Genomic DNA, 18,759 nt, shown 5'->3' with positions numbered 1-18,759 from the left:
GTTTGATTGGCTGGATCGTCCGTAACAACAATCAACAGGTGTTCAGCGTCTTCCGCATAACATATATAGATATATAGACATTTGACTGATTTCTCCATTTACTTGAATCTGGTGACATTTGTTTATTATATTATATCTATTTGACCAATATTTACTCGCCTTTTATTATTACTCTGTAATTTATTTAGTTGCTTGTTTCTTCTATAAGGTCTAAACACTGAATATATATATATGCATAACATATAATGCAACTAAATAAACACAATTATTTCTTCTATAAGGTCTAAACACTGAATATATATATATGCATAACATATAATGCAACTAAATAAACACAATTATTTCTTCTATAAGGTCTAAACACTGAATATATATATATGCATAACATATAATGCAACTAAATAAACACAATTATTTCTTCTATAAGGTCTAAACACTGAATATATATATATGCATAACATATAATGCAACTAAATAAACACAATTATTTCTTCTATAAGGTCTAAACACTGAATATATATATATGCATAACATATAATGCAACTAAATAAACACAATTATAAGTCAAAATACTATTATTATTTTAATCACTTTGCTCTTTAGTATTTAATATTGTGTCCCTTATACTTCTGTACTGTGTAACCATGGCCTATACGTTTATCCATGTTTAACAGCCAGTGACTTGGTTATCTCCTGCTGACGTCATAGTTTCATGTGTGCACACGCTTGATAGTTAATCAGGAACTCAAGACCATGGTCTGAGTCAATATAGTGGCAAAACTGAAATGCTTAGTTAGCAGATTGACTGTTAGCAGATGAAATGCAGACTCGTCTTATTCTCAGTAAATAATCATTCCACTAGACTGCTGGATTGCTTTGCATGATTGTTTCTTTGTAGTTTTGTATAATTTCAGTGTGCTATTCATATGCAGCTTTATTTATTATTTAACATTATCATTATATAGGCCTACATTATATTAATATTTTACTTTTAATTTATTATTATTATCAATTGCTAACAAATTATATGTTTGATCTTGTCTGGGGAACCATATATATATATATATATATATATATATATATATATATATATATATATATATATATATATATAGTATAATAATACATATGTAATCAGAATCATTCTTACTTTTCAATCCATTAGTTACATGCACTGTGTAGAGGCAGCATGCTAACACAACATACGGCAAGATTTTTCTCCTCCCTCTTACAATATGCATGTTTTATTATTGCGGTTAATCTTTTTTTTTTTTTTTTCATGCTGTCCACAATCCTGTAAGAAAAGACATGCAACCCATTTTGGTCACAACCCTCCAGTTAAAAGCCACTGGTTTGGAGCAGTGCACGAGACCGTGAGCAATGCACAGTTTCCTCATCATGTCCACAAAAAGAGCACAAAGGCACCAGAAGGTGGAGGAATTTTCATCTATCATGTACTTCAAGTTTGATGCGTCCTTGCATTCAGCTATGAAAGCCTGCAGCTCTGATAACGGCAAACCATGCTTCTGAAAATGCTGCAGTTAAAGAGAGCAGAGTCTGTGATCATTCATGGTGCTTACTTTGACTATTTGCATCAAAATTAGCATTTGGGATTGACAGCTGTATTCTGCTAATGTGTGAACAAGGCCTATTACTATAACTCACAGTTAGGGATCTGAACTAAGTGTTCAACTTTGAATAAGCACATAACTTGCACATAATAGAGCACACCCTAATAACGTATGTGTTAGGTATTTGTTAAAAACAGCTTACCACAAAACCAAAGCATGCGCTGACACTTAGTTATCACAAACCCAAAGCATTGTGATGGCAGGCTTGCACAGGAAACCTAAACCCAGTTTTGGTTGCTGTTGTGAAGCGCTGTGTGCTATACGAGCAGCAGACTTTAATATACGCACCTTGATGGTTTCAGAAGTGTCTGTGATAAGGGCAGTGAAGAAGCTCAAAATCATGTGAAGAGTGGGACAAAGCTGTAAATACACATTCTGCTGAACATCCACACCAGATCATCCTTGTCCTGGAGCTCAGTGAAGGTTGAGTAGACTTCATCACTGTTAATCATGGAGAAAAGTCAGCCAGATACCACACTCAAGGTCCAAAACAGAGGAGAAATAAGAAATGCTCTTCATAAAGAAGGGATGTGATTATTGATTTTATTTAAATAGCTTAAACATGCTTGATATATGTGTAGTTGACATTAAATACCTTTACACCATCTAAACTATTTGTAAACAGCAATTTTTATATGGTTTTTATGCATGCAGCTTTTGTGAGATCATATTAATTTATAAACTACACTGAATATTGAATCTACTTATTTGTAACACTGCATAGCCTTTAAAAAAAGGGATTTGCATATTGTTACAGGTCAACTGTGCAGTGTTTCTTTTAGGAATTAATTCTGGATACATATAACGTGATTATGTAAGGACAATATATAATAACAAAAGAAGTGAGCATGTAAAATCAATAAATTTGACATAACATCTAGCGCAGCAATAAAGTAAACATTTTCACAGTTTAAAAGAGCCCAGCAAAATATTGCACACATCATAATCCATCAGTTCCTGAAAACAAGCCAATTACTGACATTAGCGCTTAGATCTACTGAACTTTATTTTTAGTCTTTGACTTTTCCTTATTCATGGGAATATCTGTGTACATTTCCAAACATATCAAACTACTGTATGTTGTGATGGCTTTTCCTTTTTATGTACAGTATATATGTGTATACAGTGTCCTGCCAGACAGTTTCCAGTACATCTTTGTTTTGTTTTAAAGTGCATTTGCATTTCCTCGTTGAGAATTTTTATGCATAGTGTCATAAATGTTATTATTGCAGTGGATTATTTATTTATGTAAATCATTTGACATGATATTTACAAGGCTTGGATACAGTTACGTATATAATAAGGATACATTTAAGTTCCACCTTGCATTTTCTTTTTTCTTTAGCTTGATAGCTAGAATGTCTTTTCTGTAACATGCTGACTTTAATGTCTTAAGTTTGTGACTGTATTCCTGTAAGATTAAAACTTTTGCTAAGAGACAGACATTGCATAACTGGTGATATGAATGTTTCTCAGAAAGAAGTTTACTAGGTTTAATACAAACAGTATTTGGACTTTTTTTAGGTTGTCACATGCCAAGCCAAGTGAGAATTTCCTCACAAAACTTTCATTTTAACAGCCATAAAGTGAGATTTAAGAGTAAGTCGTTAAACATTTAATATTTGACAATTACAGAAATATCAAAGGCTGACAGTAATATCAGCTTTTCAGCATATGATTAATAATGAATCTGTGCAATTCACTTTTCATCCTCAGACCTGCACTAGAACATGCGGCAAGACAAGAAATCCCCAAAAACATCTATATAACTTACTAATAGATGATACAAGCTTTCCCCATCATTCTGATATCATTTTTGACTTTCCAAACCCAGCTGATATACTTACTGGGATTGTATTTATTAACTTTTTTTTTTTTCACTAACACAGACAGAAAAAATTATAAAAGAATTAACTTTTGTCATGCATTTTTTTTTCTCTCCATGCAGTCGTCTTAAAATGCACATATGTATATATAAGGGGAATCAATATGACCCCAGTTTTTGCACCTCTGTACAGTTACTGTGACAAACGAAACCTGTCATTACTCTTCTGCACCTGTGTAAAATTTAGAAGAACTAAATAAATCACCTGGCCAGCAAAAAATCATAAAAGGATCATAAAGGTTAGCTCTGAGAAAAGTTGTGGCATTACACGTTTTGCAGATATTTAGCATCTAATCATTCATTCAAGATTGACTTTAAAGCCACTGTATATGTGCTAATGTACTTACTGTTTTGCTTATTAATGATTATGATGATTGCTGATTTTGTAGAGAGGGGATTTTTGTGTTCTTTGTGTGTTTTTGGTCCTGCACTACAACTAACGTGAGCCAGAAACATACCTTGGTTTGTCCGCTTTGTGCATGGTTGTCAAACTTGATCTGTAATCGAACACAGCAGATTACTCACTTTATCGAGTTAAGTTCAACCGGTCCAAAGGGAATTCTAGCTCTGAGTCTGAGTCTGTTTTTCTCTGGCTCTGACTCTGAGAAATAAGGGACAAAACGGCACGAAATCAAGGAACAAAACAGTTGAGATTTGAAAGAAATTAAAAATAAAAATGAAGGAGAAGAGGGAAATGTCTAGTGTTCATGTGACTAACCACTATTAGCCAATCCTGGAAACTGTGTGGTTATGGCTAGTAAACTGACTTCTGGAAATCTTCTTATTGAAACCGAAAGCAGAAGCGGCTGTCTTTAGATGAGAAACTAATAGAGAAATTAGATTCAGTGTTACACTTTCCTTTGATAGACCACTTTAGACATTCTGTGGATTTACATGTCAACCAATCTAATATAGTGTGGGTTAAAATTAGCAGATTAATTTGACATGAACTTGGAAAGTTACCAGAATGTGTTGATGAGCATCAAAATATAGTGTGAGCAGATGTTACACAGAGAGGCAGTAATACTCTAAAGACTGCTAGCATCTCGATGCACGGTTACTTTGATACTAAAGATGTGACAATTGGAAGGGTTTACTAATTAAATGTATTGTATGCAATAAAAAAAGCTTCTATGTTGCATGCTTTCTTTTTTCAAATCACATGATATTATCAGGCTATCACTTTAAGAGATCATGGAAAAGTTTGCAGTCGAAGGAGACGAGGAGTGGATTCAAGTTCAGAAAATCCCACTTTTTTCTGTTTATTTTAATATTTCAAGTACTCACTGTACATATATTTACATTCATGCATTTAGCAGACGCTTTTATCCAAAACCACTTACAGTGCATTCAGGCTATACATTTTATTTTATTTATTTTTTTACCAGTAAGTGTGTTCCCGAACCCACAACCGTTTGGGCTGCTAATGCAAAGATCTACCACTGAGCCACAGGAATATATATATATATATATATAAATAATTTAAACAATGTAATTTATTTCAAGTGCATTTTTTATATGAGTCTAATCAGATAATAATGGAAGATCAAGGTCTTAGTTTGTCTAAAAGCAAATAACACTCTTCATAGAAAAAATGTAAAATAATAATGTCAATGAAAAAATAAATATAATTTGAGGGAAAGAACTGTCTGTAAGGTGTTTTTTTTTTTTTTTTGCAATGTGTAATCCAAAGAAACGTACTCTTCTGATTACGTGAAGGATGTGATCATGAACCTCGTGTCTTGTGTGCAAGGCATGATCTTTATTTCTGCTCTGGGAATTCAAAATGTTCGAAGGCGGTGATTTTCCTCTTTAAATGTGACCATCATCTCATTTCTCACTAACTGTGGAACAAATATACATGTAGATCATACTTTAACAATCGATATCATCAAGAACTGCTTGTCTTGACTGACAAATTGACAGTGAATCAAGTGCGAAATGCTTTTTTTATGTTAACTGTAGATTTACTGTAGTTTCAAACAACAAGAAACATGGTTACGTTATATTTCCAGTTTTACCAAGCAACTCAAATCTGGTGAGCTGCATGAGAAACTACTGTATTTTAACTCTGAAAACTAAAGGTTATTGAATAAGAAGTTATTTTTGAAGCTTTAAAAAGGCTCTTCTAATGTGGCAGACAACAACATTATTTTCAAGAGGGAATATTTGAAATGGGCAGCATTATTTTCCACGGTTTACGACTTCTGGTTCTGTATTTCTGGCATGGACTCGTGAATAAATATTTCAGTTTTCTCCTGAAGTTTTTCCACTATCTGAGGATCCATGTGCGATCTAGCAGTCGTAGCAGACTCAGCATTTAACACAGAAAGGGCTTTTTTTATGTTTAAGGAACTGAAGCTGTTGCTTTGCAGTTTAGCTCATCTTCAAAATGTAATGATGATGCTGAAAGGTCTATCAGATATCCCACTTTCCTTTTCTCTGAATCAGCCCCGTGCCGTATAAAGTGCATCAGATATAATCCAAACATTTCTGAGCAGGTTGTGCAGCATTCATTCGTCTCTCACTCTTTGTGGGTGTGGATGGAAAGCATAAAAAAACGAAGAAAATGCTGCAATAACTACATGAAATCTCATCTTTAAATAAGAGATAAATAATTATGTTATTTGTAAACATCAACAAAGCTCAGAAAAGGGATTTTTACACATTTGAAGTTGCTCTAAATAATATACCTTTCATATGCTGAGTTTGTGTAGAATTAAATGAAGTGTTTACACTCATTATGTGGAGAACTTAACATGTGAATTACTTACATTTAACCCTAACCCTGCCATACTCGTAATCATACTTCAAACCCATTAGCAGTAAATCCAGAACATCATGTGTTTAGACAGTAAATTGTGTATGTATTTCGTGTTAGTAGTTAAAGCCACCTGATAATGTGTGACCAATTACACTTTCATACTATAAGCTGACGAACTGTAACTAAACCTATATATGAATATGATACTGTTTAACAAAATATAAACACAATGTATGCACAAGCATCATCGTATCACAATGACATCATTTAATACCATTAAATAAAATTTTTCAAAGGACTTAAAATCAAAAATAGTACTTAACCTCATGATTTTCTAATTTCTTTATAAAAGAAAACAAAGTATAGCATAACATCCAGACTGCTCTTCAAAGAGTGAAGGTTGATGTTTGTTTGAGTCGATTTAATCCCAAAGCTACACATACATTAATCAGCTGTAACACAGTAAATAAGGTGAAGTCTACCTAACGTCTGTCGATACGTTACACAACTATTTACTTGTAAAAGTGAGTAATATGAACTCCTCAGCTCTGCTGTGATGTCATCACCGAGTGGAACAACATACTATAAACTTAAATCATGATCCACCCTCATCTTCACCACAAGCTCCGCTCTTCGGCACAATGGTAACCACAAAAACACAATCTAGAAACTCTTTAAATGTCAAACACAATAGCATTAAACACCAACAGGGTTTTCCCTTTACTCAGACTAACACATTTTACTCTTCCAGCCCTTTATGCAGAACATGCAGGAGACTCAAAATCCACTGCCCAGTTTCAGTTAATGCTTCAAAAATCACTAAAACTTTACTTAAAGCATTATAAAAGTAATGTATATTAATGCATTATGCACTATATAATGCATCGTATGATCTCATGAATAACTGTAACCACAGTTGTGATATCTATTCGTTACAGGTTTATAAAATCAAAAGCGTTAGAACACATGACAAACAAACCTTAAATATCAGAATGCATTCGACCCCGATTATTTATGAAAAGATGCAATGCATTGCAATTGTAGATTATAAATAACTTTATAATGCATTATACATACACCTTCATAACGCTTCAAGTGAAGTGTTACCAACTTGTACATATGTCAGTAGACTGGAGACAGTTAAAGTAGAAACAAAATGACTCAATTTAACAAGCATGACAAATTATTATTATTTTACAGTGTGAGGATGCTTGTGAGAGACAACTGTTTTGGAGAGTGTTCTGAATCGCTCTCTTTGAGTGATTTTAGGTGACTGTGTTGGAGGTTTGCACTATGGCATGTGCGGAGACAGAGAACGTGAGCGCAGCGGCTGGATGTTAGCATCTCCGCTACTTCCTGTACTTCCACAAACAGCAGCGTCTAGATCCTGGTCGTCTAGATCCGGCTCCTCGGGCAGCGGCGGAGCTCCGGGGTCTCCAGGTTTGGGCAGACTCGATGAGACGGTGGAGGACACGTTCATGCTGCCAGTCCCTCCACAGACCGACAGAGCCTCGTTCACTCGGCCCGAGCCGTAACGCAGGTTAAAGGACGCCGTGGCCACAGACGACGACTGACTTCCTTCGCCTTCGGGATGATAACACATAGTGGAATACTTGTCGTAGTCCGAGTCCATTTTGGAGAAGTCATTGGTTGCTCCTTTTGTGATTGAATAACCTGAATTAGCTGAGGACCCTGCTGCAATACAAGAAAACATTAGAAACTATACGGCCAGAAAATCAAGGCCAGATCTTTTTAACCCATTGTTTGGCAGCATCAGCTTATCTTTTTAAGCGTATAGAAGTCAGTCCTAAACGCACTACAAGTGGATGGTTTAATTTTAACAATAATGTTAGCCATTTGAGTCTTAAAGGAAGTTAAATGAATAAATACACATAACATACACATAACTTATATCACAAATAATACATCACACTTTAGTTTAGAAACCAGTTCTAACTATTAACTAACTAGTAGTATTTTGCCTCAAAAAAAAAAAAAAACTCCTGATTTGCTGCTTATTAATAGTTGGTAAGATAGTTGTTAAGTTTAGCCATCTAGAATATGGTCATGCAGAATTAGACATTAATATGTGCTTTATAAGTACAGCCAAAATACTAGTCACATGCATGCTAATAAACAACTTGTTAATAGCCAGAATTGTCCCCTAAGCTAAAGTGTGTTAGCATTCCTCTTTACCTTTTAAAGCTTCCAGTCGCTCGTTTTTCACGCGCTGCACCTCATCAGTGATCTTTGCGATGATGAAGTTGAGAGTTCGGCCCCATTTGATGGACTCTATGAGCACGTCTAGACCCCGAGGGTTTTCTGCGAGTATATCCAGCAGCTTGCTGGTGCGTCTCCCTCTCGTGGTTCGGCAGCTGATCTCTTCTGTGTCCTCTCTGGTCAGGATTTTCTTTGAGCGCAAGTAATCAAAGTGCCGCTCGGCGATGATCTTATCCACCAGGTACGGACGCAACCTGTCTATGGCCTACAGTGAAAGAGAAAAACCCAAAGGGAATATTTAAATGATATTCATGAAGTACTATTTCTGAGACAAACAAATGTAATTGCAAAAATAGACTGTGCTGCCCACACGCTGCATATTGCAGAAGTGCTGTGGTTAACATGCGTGCAATGCACTAGTCAAAGCAAGGAGTTTTAAGAGCAAGTTCTTTGCTGGTGAGCAGTTTTCTATGGAAGCCAGTTTCCACTACAGGATAAAAAAATAAAAAATTATAATAATTTTGCTTAGCAATTTAGTGTATATATATTAAGTAAAATAGTCAGAATTTGCAGGGCTTTAACTCTCAATTGCAATCGGAATAAACTAAACTTTTAATTCTGAGAAGTTGTGAAATAGATAACTCACAATGGCAAGACAAATGTGAGAATTGTGAGATAAAGAGTCACAATTAGCCTACCTTTTTTTATTCTTAATTTCATAGCGGAAACAAAAACACAGAATTCAGTAGAGAGTCAGAACTGTGAATTATAAACTCAGAAAAGTGAGATGCAAGCTCAGATCAAGAAACAAAGTCTGAGTTGTGAAATATAAACGCAGAATTTTGAGATATACAGTTGTCACGAAGACTGTCCGTAGACTTACATCCGATGGCTACCAGAGGTCACCCTTCCGTTAGATTAACTCTCACACCACACAAACTGTTGCATGTCATCCCAGACTACATATCCCAGCATCCATTGCACTGATTACACACAGCTGCTGCCAATCACACACCCTACATAAACCATAGACTTCCTCTCACTCACTGCTGAGCAGTGGTGGACGAAGTACACAAATCAAGTACTTGAGTAAAAGTACAGATACGTATAGTAAAATATTACTCCAGTAAAAGTAAAATACTCCTTTTTCAATTTTACTCAAGTGAAAGTACAAAAGTACTCAATTTTTTATGTACTTAGGTAAAAAAGTACTGAAAGATAGATGTTTGCAATTTTATATAGGCAACTTAATTTAATTTTATATTAGCACATACTTTTTTAATAATCCTACTGCTCAAAATACCTGGGATTTTTTCCATAATAACCACTATATGGAGTCAAGATATATTTGTGTGTATATAGCACCAGCAAGCTTGTTAGCTAGACAGTTAGCATCAGCTAACAATATTTACTTATTTTCAGTATGGTTATGAATAAACATTCATGTCTGTCTACTCGTCTAGTTAATCCAAACAATATAACGTTAGCGTTGATAAACAATATAAAAACAGACGTCACATAGGACATGGTAGCATTTTAATAAAACTGTTAATATTACGGAAGCGGGGAATTTGAACATGCACAAGTTATTTTATTTAATCTGTGTTAGTTTAATGGTGTTTTTTTTTTTTTACCTAAAACACAGAGGCGCTGAATGACACGCGCTCACAAGATCTCCCGGTTCTTACTGACTCGCACTAAACGGTTCATTTGAATCAGTGAGTGGTCGACTCCAGAACAGCTGCAATCGGATCATTCTAATTCGTAAACGAATCGTTTGGTGGGATTTGTGATCCAATTTAAAAAGTTTATTTTGAAAAGACTCGTTCATAATGAATCAGACACCGCTTCTGCGTGTCGGAGCATGTGATATATTATAAGGAGTAACGATATGTTTTATAAAATGTAGTGAAGTTAAAAGTAGGATTTTATGCTTTGGAATGTAGTGAAGTAAAAGTAAAAGTTACTCAAAATAAAACTACTCCAGTAAAGTACAGATACTTGAAAAATGTACTTAAGTACAGTAACGAAGTAAAGCTACTCCGTTACTGTCAACCACTGCTGCTGAGTAATGTTTAGGATATCACTGTGTTAGCGATCGCTACATCACGGAGCCAGTTCCCAGTTCTAGTTCTCAGACTAGTCTTGTTAGAACCTGATTGCCGATATTATCCATTTGCCTCACCCTCTGGATTACGTTTGCCATTGTTTGACCCACGCCTGTCTCTGGATTACTATCTGGTCTTGCTATATCTGCTATTGTTGTCGACCCTTGCCTGTTTTTGACCACGTCTGTTAAATAAAGTCTTGCGTATGGATCAGCACGCTTCCTCTGTTCTCTCCGTAACAACAGTATTGTGAAAAACAAAGTCTGGATTTTGAGATATAAACCCAGTATTGCAAAAAACTAAATCAGAACGGAGAAATATACATTCAGAATTGTGAAATTAACTCAGAATTTCGAGAAACAAAGTCTGAATTTTGAGATATAAGCTCAAACTCAAACAAAGTCAGATTTGTGATTTATAAAGTCAGAATTACCTTTTTTATTTTTTATCCTGTGATGGAAATAAGTTTCCATATAGTTTTTAACACATACAGAAAAATTTAATTTCAAAGTTACCCGATTTCGGTTGTTTGTAAAACAGATTCAAAGTTTTTGCAAAGCAGGTCCAAACAATGTTTGCTGTATTGCACAACAACAGAGCTTTTTTTTTCTGGCCATGTATGAAAATCTTTCTAATTGATCCAAGATAACATGAGATTTAAAGTCAGCAGTGTTTATTTTACATGATTTAGCCATGCAAATCATTATTGTTCTTTTTATACTTATATATTTTTTTTACTTTCAGACGGGACAACCTGTCTCTCACATGAGGTCACAGTAATATGAAACTACAACGGTCCAATCATTTCACCTTGCACACAAAATGAAGTCAAGTCCTTTTTTTTTTATCTTTCAGGAGAATAGAGAACTAAAGCGGAGTTGCCAAGTCCGCTTATAATATGCGTTGTTCTGTTTTGCTTTTTTTTTTTTTTTTGGGTGAAGTTGTGTGAAAAAAATCCAGATTATTATTATTATTTTTTTTTTATATTGTAGCTTTTCAGCGAATTCCAACTGGCAACTTTTTTTCTTTACATTTATGTTCGCAATATTCCAAGTGACTGATTGTCAATCAGTGCAATTCATTAACCACCCCCCCCCCCCCCCCATTGGAAAAAAAACTTGATCAACATGAAGTTGCGTGGCACTGTAATCCAAGTCATGATAGTACTTTACATGTAATTATAGAGGAGTCAGATGTTTTTTTTTAATAATGTATAATTTTTTTATTTTAAAATGCTTTTGTAATGTCTACTAATTATCACAGGCTATAATAAAACAAGTATGCCGTATACTAACTAACACATTATCTACATTTGGTTTGAATATGTTTTATTTGGCTATAAATATGTGACTATGTTAAAGCTCTTGTCTCTTTCTCCTTTTCCATCTCTCCAATCGTATTCTTCTCACAGCTGATCAGAGATGAGGGGATAGTGCACGCCTCCCACTTTGTCACACTTTGCTAATTTTTGTAAAAAAATAACTTATTTTTGCTTTTCAAATAAAAGAGTTACAGACTCATTTATAGGTAATAAATAATTAATTATATTGACGATCATAATTAATCAAATAATATTTGGTTTGTTTTTTAAACTGCGGTAGATTATTTATCTCGCGAGAGTTGGCAACCGTGAACAAAAGATGATCACCACTTCTGTTTCATGCGGACTTTATTAAACTAATCTAGTACACAGTGTTTATTTTAACAGACTGTACGTTTTGTTTATTTAACATCATATTGCATAGCATATAATTTAATAGACCTCAGTCGTATGACATGAAGCCTTTCTAATCAGACCTTTCTGGCAATATTATTTATTTTTAAAGAGAAGCAGGATAAATAGCCTACTCGTAGAAATAACTTAACCATTAGGTTTAATTATGATGTCAAAAATCTATCTAATGTCTATGCTATATGATATCGCGTAGCCCTCTTTTAAGTGTATTGTTATACAGATGATCCACTATCCAGAAGCGAGCTCTGCGGTAAGTAAAGCTCGAAGTCTTTTATCTTTGGCTCACCATTGAGCTGCCACTGCTTTCACTTCCACCTCAATACAGCGATTTCGCTGGAAGAGACAATAACCTGTTCACAGACTCGTGGCATTTCGGATCTGTTTAACCCACCTTCATACACGAGATACTTACTTCCTTCTTTATATCGGCCATTTCGTCCTCCGTCAGGTGAGTAACATCCATCCTGCGGTCTGTTTGTCACCTTTTTTGAATTTTCTACCAGTTCCGGTCAGAAAAAAATCAATACTAACTCAACATTAAAGACTAGGAAAGCATGAAAAGACTGGAGTTTCATTAACATGCGATGGCGAAGCCCGAACTGGTTTTTGAGCGAACTGTCTAATAGTTCTCTTAAAGTTTAGGGGAACTACCGGATCTCAGACTTCCTTATTTACTGCACACTGACGTCACAATGCAGCGCATCACTCATCATCATCATCGTCAGTACAGCGCTTAACTGAAGCAGCGTTTCTTTACTTTAAATGCGTTTGTATTTCGAGTTACTTTGCTACATTTCAGTGAACTCAGATGGAAGTGAATGGCAGAATTGTTTATAAGACAGCAGCATCAGCATGTCACTTCAACATCTGCATTTCTTTGAGGTTTTTTGCACATCATGATGATGAGGCACATGGAGCTTTTCTTTGACACTTATGAACGGTTTGGCACACTTCTCTTTATTCCTTTTTATTTACATACTCGCTATTGGGCAGTTAGGGTACACTTTATTTTAAGGAGTCCTTGTGACAGTACCGAGTAATATTAATTAACATGTATGCCTTACTTATAGTATATTTTTTAGGGTTAGGACCAGGGTTACTTGCATGTAACTATGCATAATTAAATGTTATTATAATAGTAAATACATGTAACCTGTAACAAGGACACCTTAGACTGAAACGTTACCCTTTATTTTAATGCGTCTTTCTTATAGTGTAATTATTCAGTTAAGTACTGAGTAATATTAACAACTTGTACTTGCTATAAGGTTTGCTTTAGGGTAAGTTGTTTGTAATTATGCATTGATATTAGTCTACTGTAGTAAGTAAATGCAACACTTAAGTTGTTGTACAACTGAGTAAAAGTAGCAGACTAAAACTTACTAAAGATTCAGTCTCGGGGTAAAACACAAAAGGAGTAGAATATAGAAACAGAAACAGGTAAAGAAATTATCTGATAACTGATTATTTATCATTTACACACTGTTCGTTGTCTCTCAATTCATTATTTTTACTTTGAGGAATGACAAAAATGATGCATTGCTATTAATATTAGTATTTATTTTTTACAGGATAGCATACATGTCATGGTGCTTTATTTGAATTCTAATTGCACTGTATAAACTATGTTTAGTTGCAATAGTTCAGAAATGACACAATGTAAGAATCAGACCTATAAACAGACAATGGGCTCCACCTGTTGGGCTGTGATTTAATGCAAGGTTTTAGTTTTTTACCTTCATCATCATCATCTCATAGACTGCTGTTGCAATCAATCAATCTCCACATCATGTCTAATCTTACTAATAGCACTAATGATCATTTCTGAATTGTAATATCCTATTCATTACTAGCGTGTTACTCATTAGTGGCTCTTGGGATAGTGTTGGGGTACGTTTAGCACTTCAAATCTTCTGATATTTTTTGTCAGCCGAACCCCTTTGGCCTAAATGATTTACTGGAAGTACCCCCTGAGATTTTAAGTAATTATATTAAATAATTTAAAGTGATACTCCACCCCAAACTTACAATTTTGTCATTAATGCAGAATGGTGGTACGGTGATGTGGAGAAACACAGAAGAGATTAATTGGTGAATAAAATCGTTATTTTTGTTTTCTTTTTTTACATACGAAAAGTAATGTCGTTGCTTCATAATGTTATGGTTAAACCACTGTTGGTCGATATCTCTCTATCTATCTATCTGTCTATCTATTTATATATGTAGTCTGTCTATCTATCTATATATATCTATGCATTTTTCTATTTATCTATAATCTGCGCTATCTGAATACTCTCGTCTCTCTAGTCACTCTCAATGCTCTCAAAGCGGTAAATTCTCTCCCCAACGTGACGTGATGCAATGCATTGTGGGGGAAAGGAGACCGCTGTAAGATAGTACCTACTTTTTCATATTATATTCCGTTTTGTGATGCCCAACAACATCAAATACAATGGATAACAGTTTAAATGTTTATTACCAACAAGCAAATTGCACAAATTCGTTAAAAAAATAACATTGCAACATGGCCTTTAAATTGTAGTATTTATTTATAATTCATTTATTTATTCATTTTTCATAAACGCACAAACCTGAAACTTCCTCGTGAACCTTATAGGATATGTTTATTCACATTGGTTTTGATTTTCAAAAATAGACTTGCGCATCAACTATTGGCAGTACAATACAACAGATGTGGAATAAATGTTTATTTATAAGTGAGGAAGCAAAAATGATAGAGTACAGATAGAGTACAGTTTCTACAATATTTAGTAGTAGCTTATACAGTGGGGATCGAAAGTTTGGGCACCCCTTGCAGAATCTGTGAAAATATGAGTAATTTTCAAAAAAAATAAGAGAGATCATACTAAATGCGTGTTATTTTTTATTTAGTACTGTCCTGAATAAGATATTGTACATAAAAGATATTAACATTTAGTCCACAAGACAAAAGAATTGCTGAAATTATTAAAATAACCCCACTCAAAAGTTTGGGAACCCTTGGTTCTTAGTACTGTGTTCTGTTACCTGATGATCCTCGACTGTCTTTCTGTTTTGTGATGGTTGTGCATGAGTCCCTTGTTTGTTCTGAACAGTTAAACTGAGCAGCGTTCTTCAGAAAAATCTTTAAGCTCCTGCAGATTCTTCAGTTTCCAGCATCTTTACATATTTGAACCCTTTCCAGCAGTGACTTTATGATTTTGAGACACATCTTATCACACTGAGGACATTTGAGGGACTCAAACACAACTATTTAAAAAGATTCAAACATTCACTGATGCTCCAGAAGGAAACAAGATGCATTAAGACCTGGGGGGTGAAAACTTTTGGAATTTGAAGATCAAGGTAAATTGTACTTAATTTGTGTACCGGGAAACATACAAGTATCTTCTGTTGCTTACGAAGGGCAGAACTAAATGGAAAAAAATTATATTTCAACAAAATAAGACAAATTTGGCCATCTTCATCGTGTTCAAAAGTTTTCACCCCCAGCTCTTAATGCATCTTGTTTCCTTCTGGAGCATGTGAATGACACCGTGCACCTTCTATGTATCTTATTATTTAAAAGCTGCTTGTGATGGGCTTTGTTTCACCTCGTGACTCTCTCATCACCACCTGCTCTTGCTGGTTACCAGTGTAATGCAAAGGTACAAAACAGATTTCAGTGCTTCAATAAGTTTGTATATTAATTTTATATCAGTTAAATGATGGTATTAAACTGTAAATATAAAGTAAAACTGTTAAACCTACAACAGTGTAACTGTATTTTTTACGGTATAAAACCGTTAAACCAAAAACGGTTTTACCGTAATTTTTACGGTATACTTCTGGCAACCACAGTTGCCGTTTTTTTACCGTATATTTTACGGAATATTTTTAACAGACATTAAATGTATAATTTGACCTCACTATTAAATAAATACTTTTATCATTTAAGTGGGTGGAACAAAAGTCAATAGATAGATAGATAGATAGATAGATGTTTTATGTGTGTACATGCCTTAACGTAGATGTCGATTTGTGACGGTGGGTAGAGCTTGGTGAGAACGGCAGCTTCAGAGGTCTGTTTGAGATGAAGTTAGTTAATGTTAGACGTTTAAGTTATTATTATTTTAATAATAATTAACAGTAATTAGAATATAAATAGAATAGAAGGTGCTGGAGAAAGAAGGTTTTTTAAATAAATAAATAGAAAACTAGATATAACAGAAATATAATAGACGGTCTTGGTCTTAGAGGGTAAATTTTCTAAAAAAAAAAAAAGGAAATGGGTAGATAGAAATATAATACAGGTTGATGTTTTGGAAGGTCAAGTTTTTATAAATAAAAATTAAAGTATTTTCTTAAAAAGAAAACAAGTAGAATAGAAATAGAATAGAAAGTGCTGGTGTTAGAGGGTCAAGTTTTTATACAAATAAAAATAAAGCAAGTATAAAAGAAATAAAATAGAAAGTGCTGGTGATGGAGGCTGTGGTGAAGAGATCTGAATATAATTCACCAAAATCACACAATGGAAAATAGTTAATAACAACCACTGCAAATACCATATTATACGAGTATTCAAAACACATTAAAACAAAACAAATATGGGGACATATGATTAATAACACATGCCTGTATTTAAAATATAATATTGTATGCAATAATTACAACTTGCTTTATTTTTTAGAACAAAATACTGTACGTGCTTTCTGCAGATGTAACATTAATTGTTGAACGTAATAATAAATAAATAAAGTAAGAGACAATAACAAAAGAAACATGAATGCTAATTAGTTTAGCCCACTATACGAGAAACTAAAATATGAAAAACAAAAGCTCTCTAACGAACATAAAAGGGCAGAAGCATTAGTCAATGCAATTATCAGTGAAAGTGAAGTAAAAGAGAGATCAAAACAGAACAATATTCACACACACACACACACACACACACACACACACTTGTCTGGGGACTGTCTATAGGCGTAATGCTTTTCCTACTGTACAGATTGTATTTTCTATCGCCCTACATTAAACCTAAACCTACCCCTCACAGGAAACTTTCTGCATTTTTAGATTTTCAAGAAACTTAACTTTTTGTAATTTACGAGCTTGTTTCCCCCATGGTGATCTCAATTTAGGAACCCACCGTGACTCAAGTCCGATGAGTCTGTGTGTATTCAGGTTTAAGTCCCCACCAGAATAGAAAAACAGGTACACACACACACACACACACACACACACACACACACACATACTGAGGCATGAGGAGACACTGAGGAAACGTCAATCCATGGATGGATTCGGCACACAAGCCTTTATTTTCCCCGTTGCTAGCAGGAGAAAATATCACTTCTTATGTTGATGAGATCCTGTGGCCAGACCCAAACAGACGGCATGATCCGTAATCCCACACATGCATAATTGGCCTGTTTTTCTGTATTTACAGTAGTGTATTTTGTTTTATTTATTTTTGCGTTCCTGCATTTACTGTACTGTGATGTGCAGTACTGAGTTGATGACATTGTGGAAACCTTTGTTGGAAAAAAACTGAACAAAAACAGTAAGTGTTGCACTGAGCTTCACGAATGCAAAGTGAAGAACTGAATAAAAACAGTGAGAATTAAAGTGTTTTATATAAAGTAGGCTACACTTTACACTTTGCTGCTAATCTGAAAGTGTATTCATATGATGCAAGTGTGTATTATTTTGTCATCAGACTGACATTTTGATAAAGGAATAAGTTCTTACTTGCTTATCTTTTGTTTTTTATAAAAATAAATAAACCCCTGTTACCTAAACATACAATATTGGTCTCGTTTTGTCTTCTATTTACTTTACCCACACATTTTCTCTGCATGCCTGTTTCTTCTGCATATGTTTATATGTATATCATAACATCATATGTGGTTGAAGAAGTCTGTCTGTTGCTCGCACAAGAGTGTTTCTGTCAGTGTAATGATTTGTCTAGCAGTGACTTATCGAATATTCACCATTGTTATCTCTCAAACAAGCCTGACAGAAGATTTGACAGTAATCTCTGTAAATGGGAGATAGTATTTTGTGTGGTCATTTGTTTTAGCATCTTGCTTACATTACACTGTTCATTTAGTTTCTGTATTGAGTTTTGTGTACTGCCCGCTACAATCCCACTATTGACAGCTGTATTTACATGAAACCTGAATGTTTTGTAGGTTTACCTAGTAAGCAATGCCGGGTTGAAATGCAGCGCAGAGATTGAGGGGTGGCTGCTGACAAATAGATTATGTCACGCGAATACTAGTGAGGCATAAGGCTGCCTGAATATTATACAGCATCCAGACGTGTAACGATGCAGCAGGACAGGAACAAGCTGCAGGGACGCCTCACATTCTGGGACCGTCCCCAAACAGGACGGGATCAGTGTCAAGAGAAATTTGACTCACAATTATTGTGTT

General features: G+C 34.6%; 1 protein-coding gene across 2 annotated transcripts; it reads right to left on the bottom strand.

Moving 5' to 3' along the window:
• Positions 1 to 6,680: 6,680 nt before the first annotated feature.
• LOC128024495 (B-cell lymphoma/leukemia 10) lies at positions 6,681 to 13,033 on the bottom strand. 2 transcript variants are annotated; one of them, XM_052610723.1, is made up of 3 exons: positions 12,756 to 13,033; positions 8,477 to 8,765; positions 6,681 to 7,972 (listed from the first exon to the last, which is right to left on the bottom strand). In XM_052610723.1, the coding sequence occupies exons 1-3, from the start codon at positions 12,804 to 12,806 to the stop codon at positions 7,572 to 7,574; spliced, it is 741 nt and encodes a 246-aa protein (XP_052466683.1). In that variant the 5' UTR covers positions 12,807 to 13,033; the 3' UTR covers positions 6,681 to 7,571. The 2 variants fall into 2 exon arrangements, with proteins under 2 accessions (XP_052466683.1, XP_052466682.1); XM_052610722.1 differs by having other exon boundaries at positions 6,681 to 7,975; positions 12,756 to 13,030.
• Between the last annotated feature and the right edge of the window lie 5,726 nt (positions 13,034 to 18,759).

Source organism: Carassius gibelio, chromosome A2, assembly GCF_023724105.1.
Source record: "Carassius gibelio isolate Cgi1373 ecotype wild population from Czech Republic chromosome A2, carGib1.2-hapl.c, whole genome shotgun sequence".
Lineage (NCBI taxonomy): Eukaryota > Metazoa > Chordata > Actinopteri > Cypriniformes > Cyprinidae > Carassius > Carassius gibelio.
The sequence above is the reverse complement of the archived record's forward strand: the minus strand, read 5'-3'. Positions and strand labels throughout refer to the sequence as shown.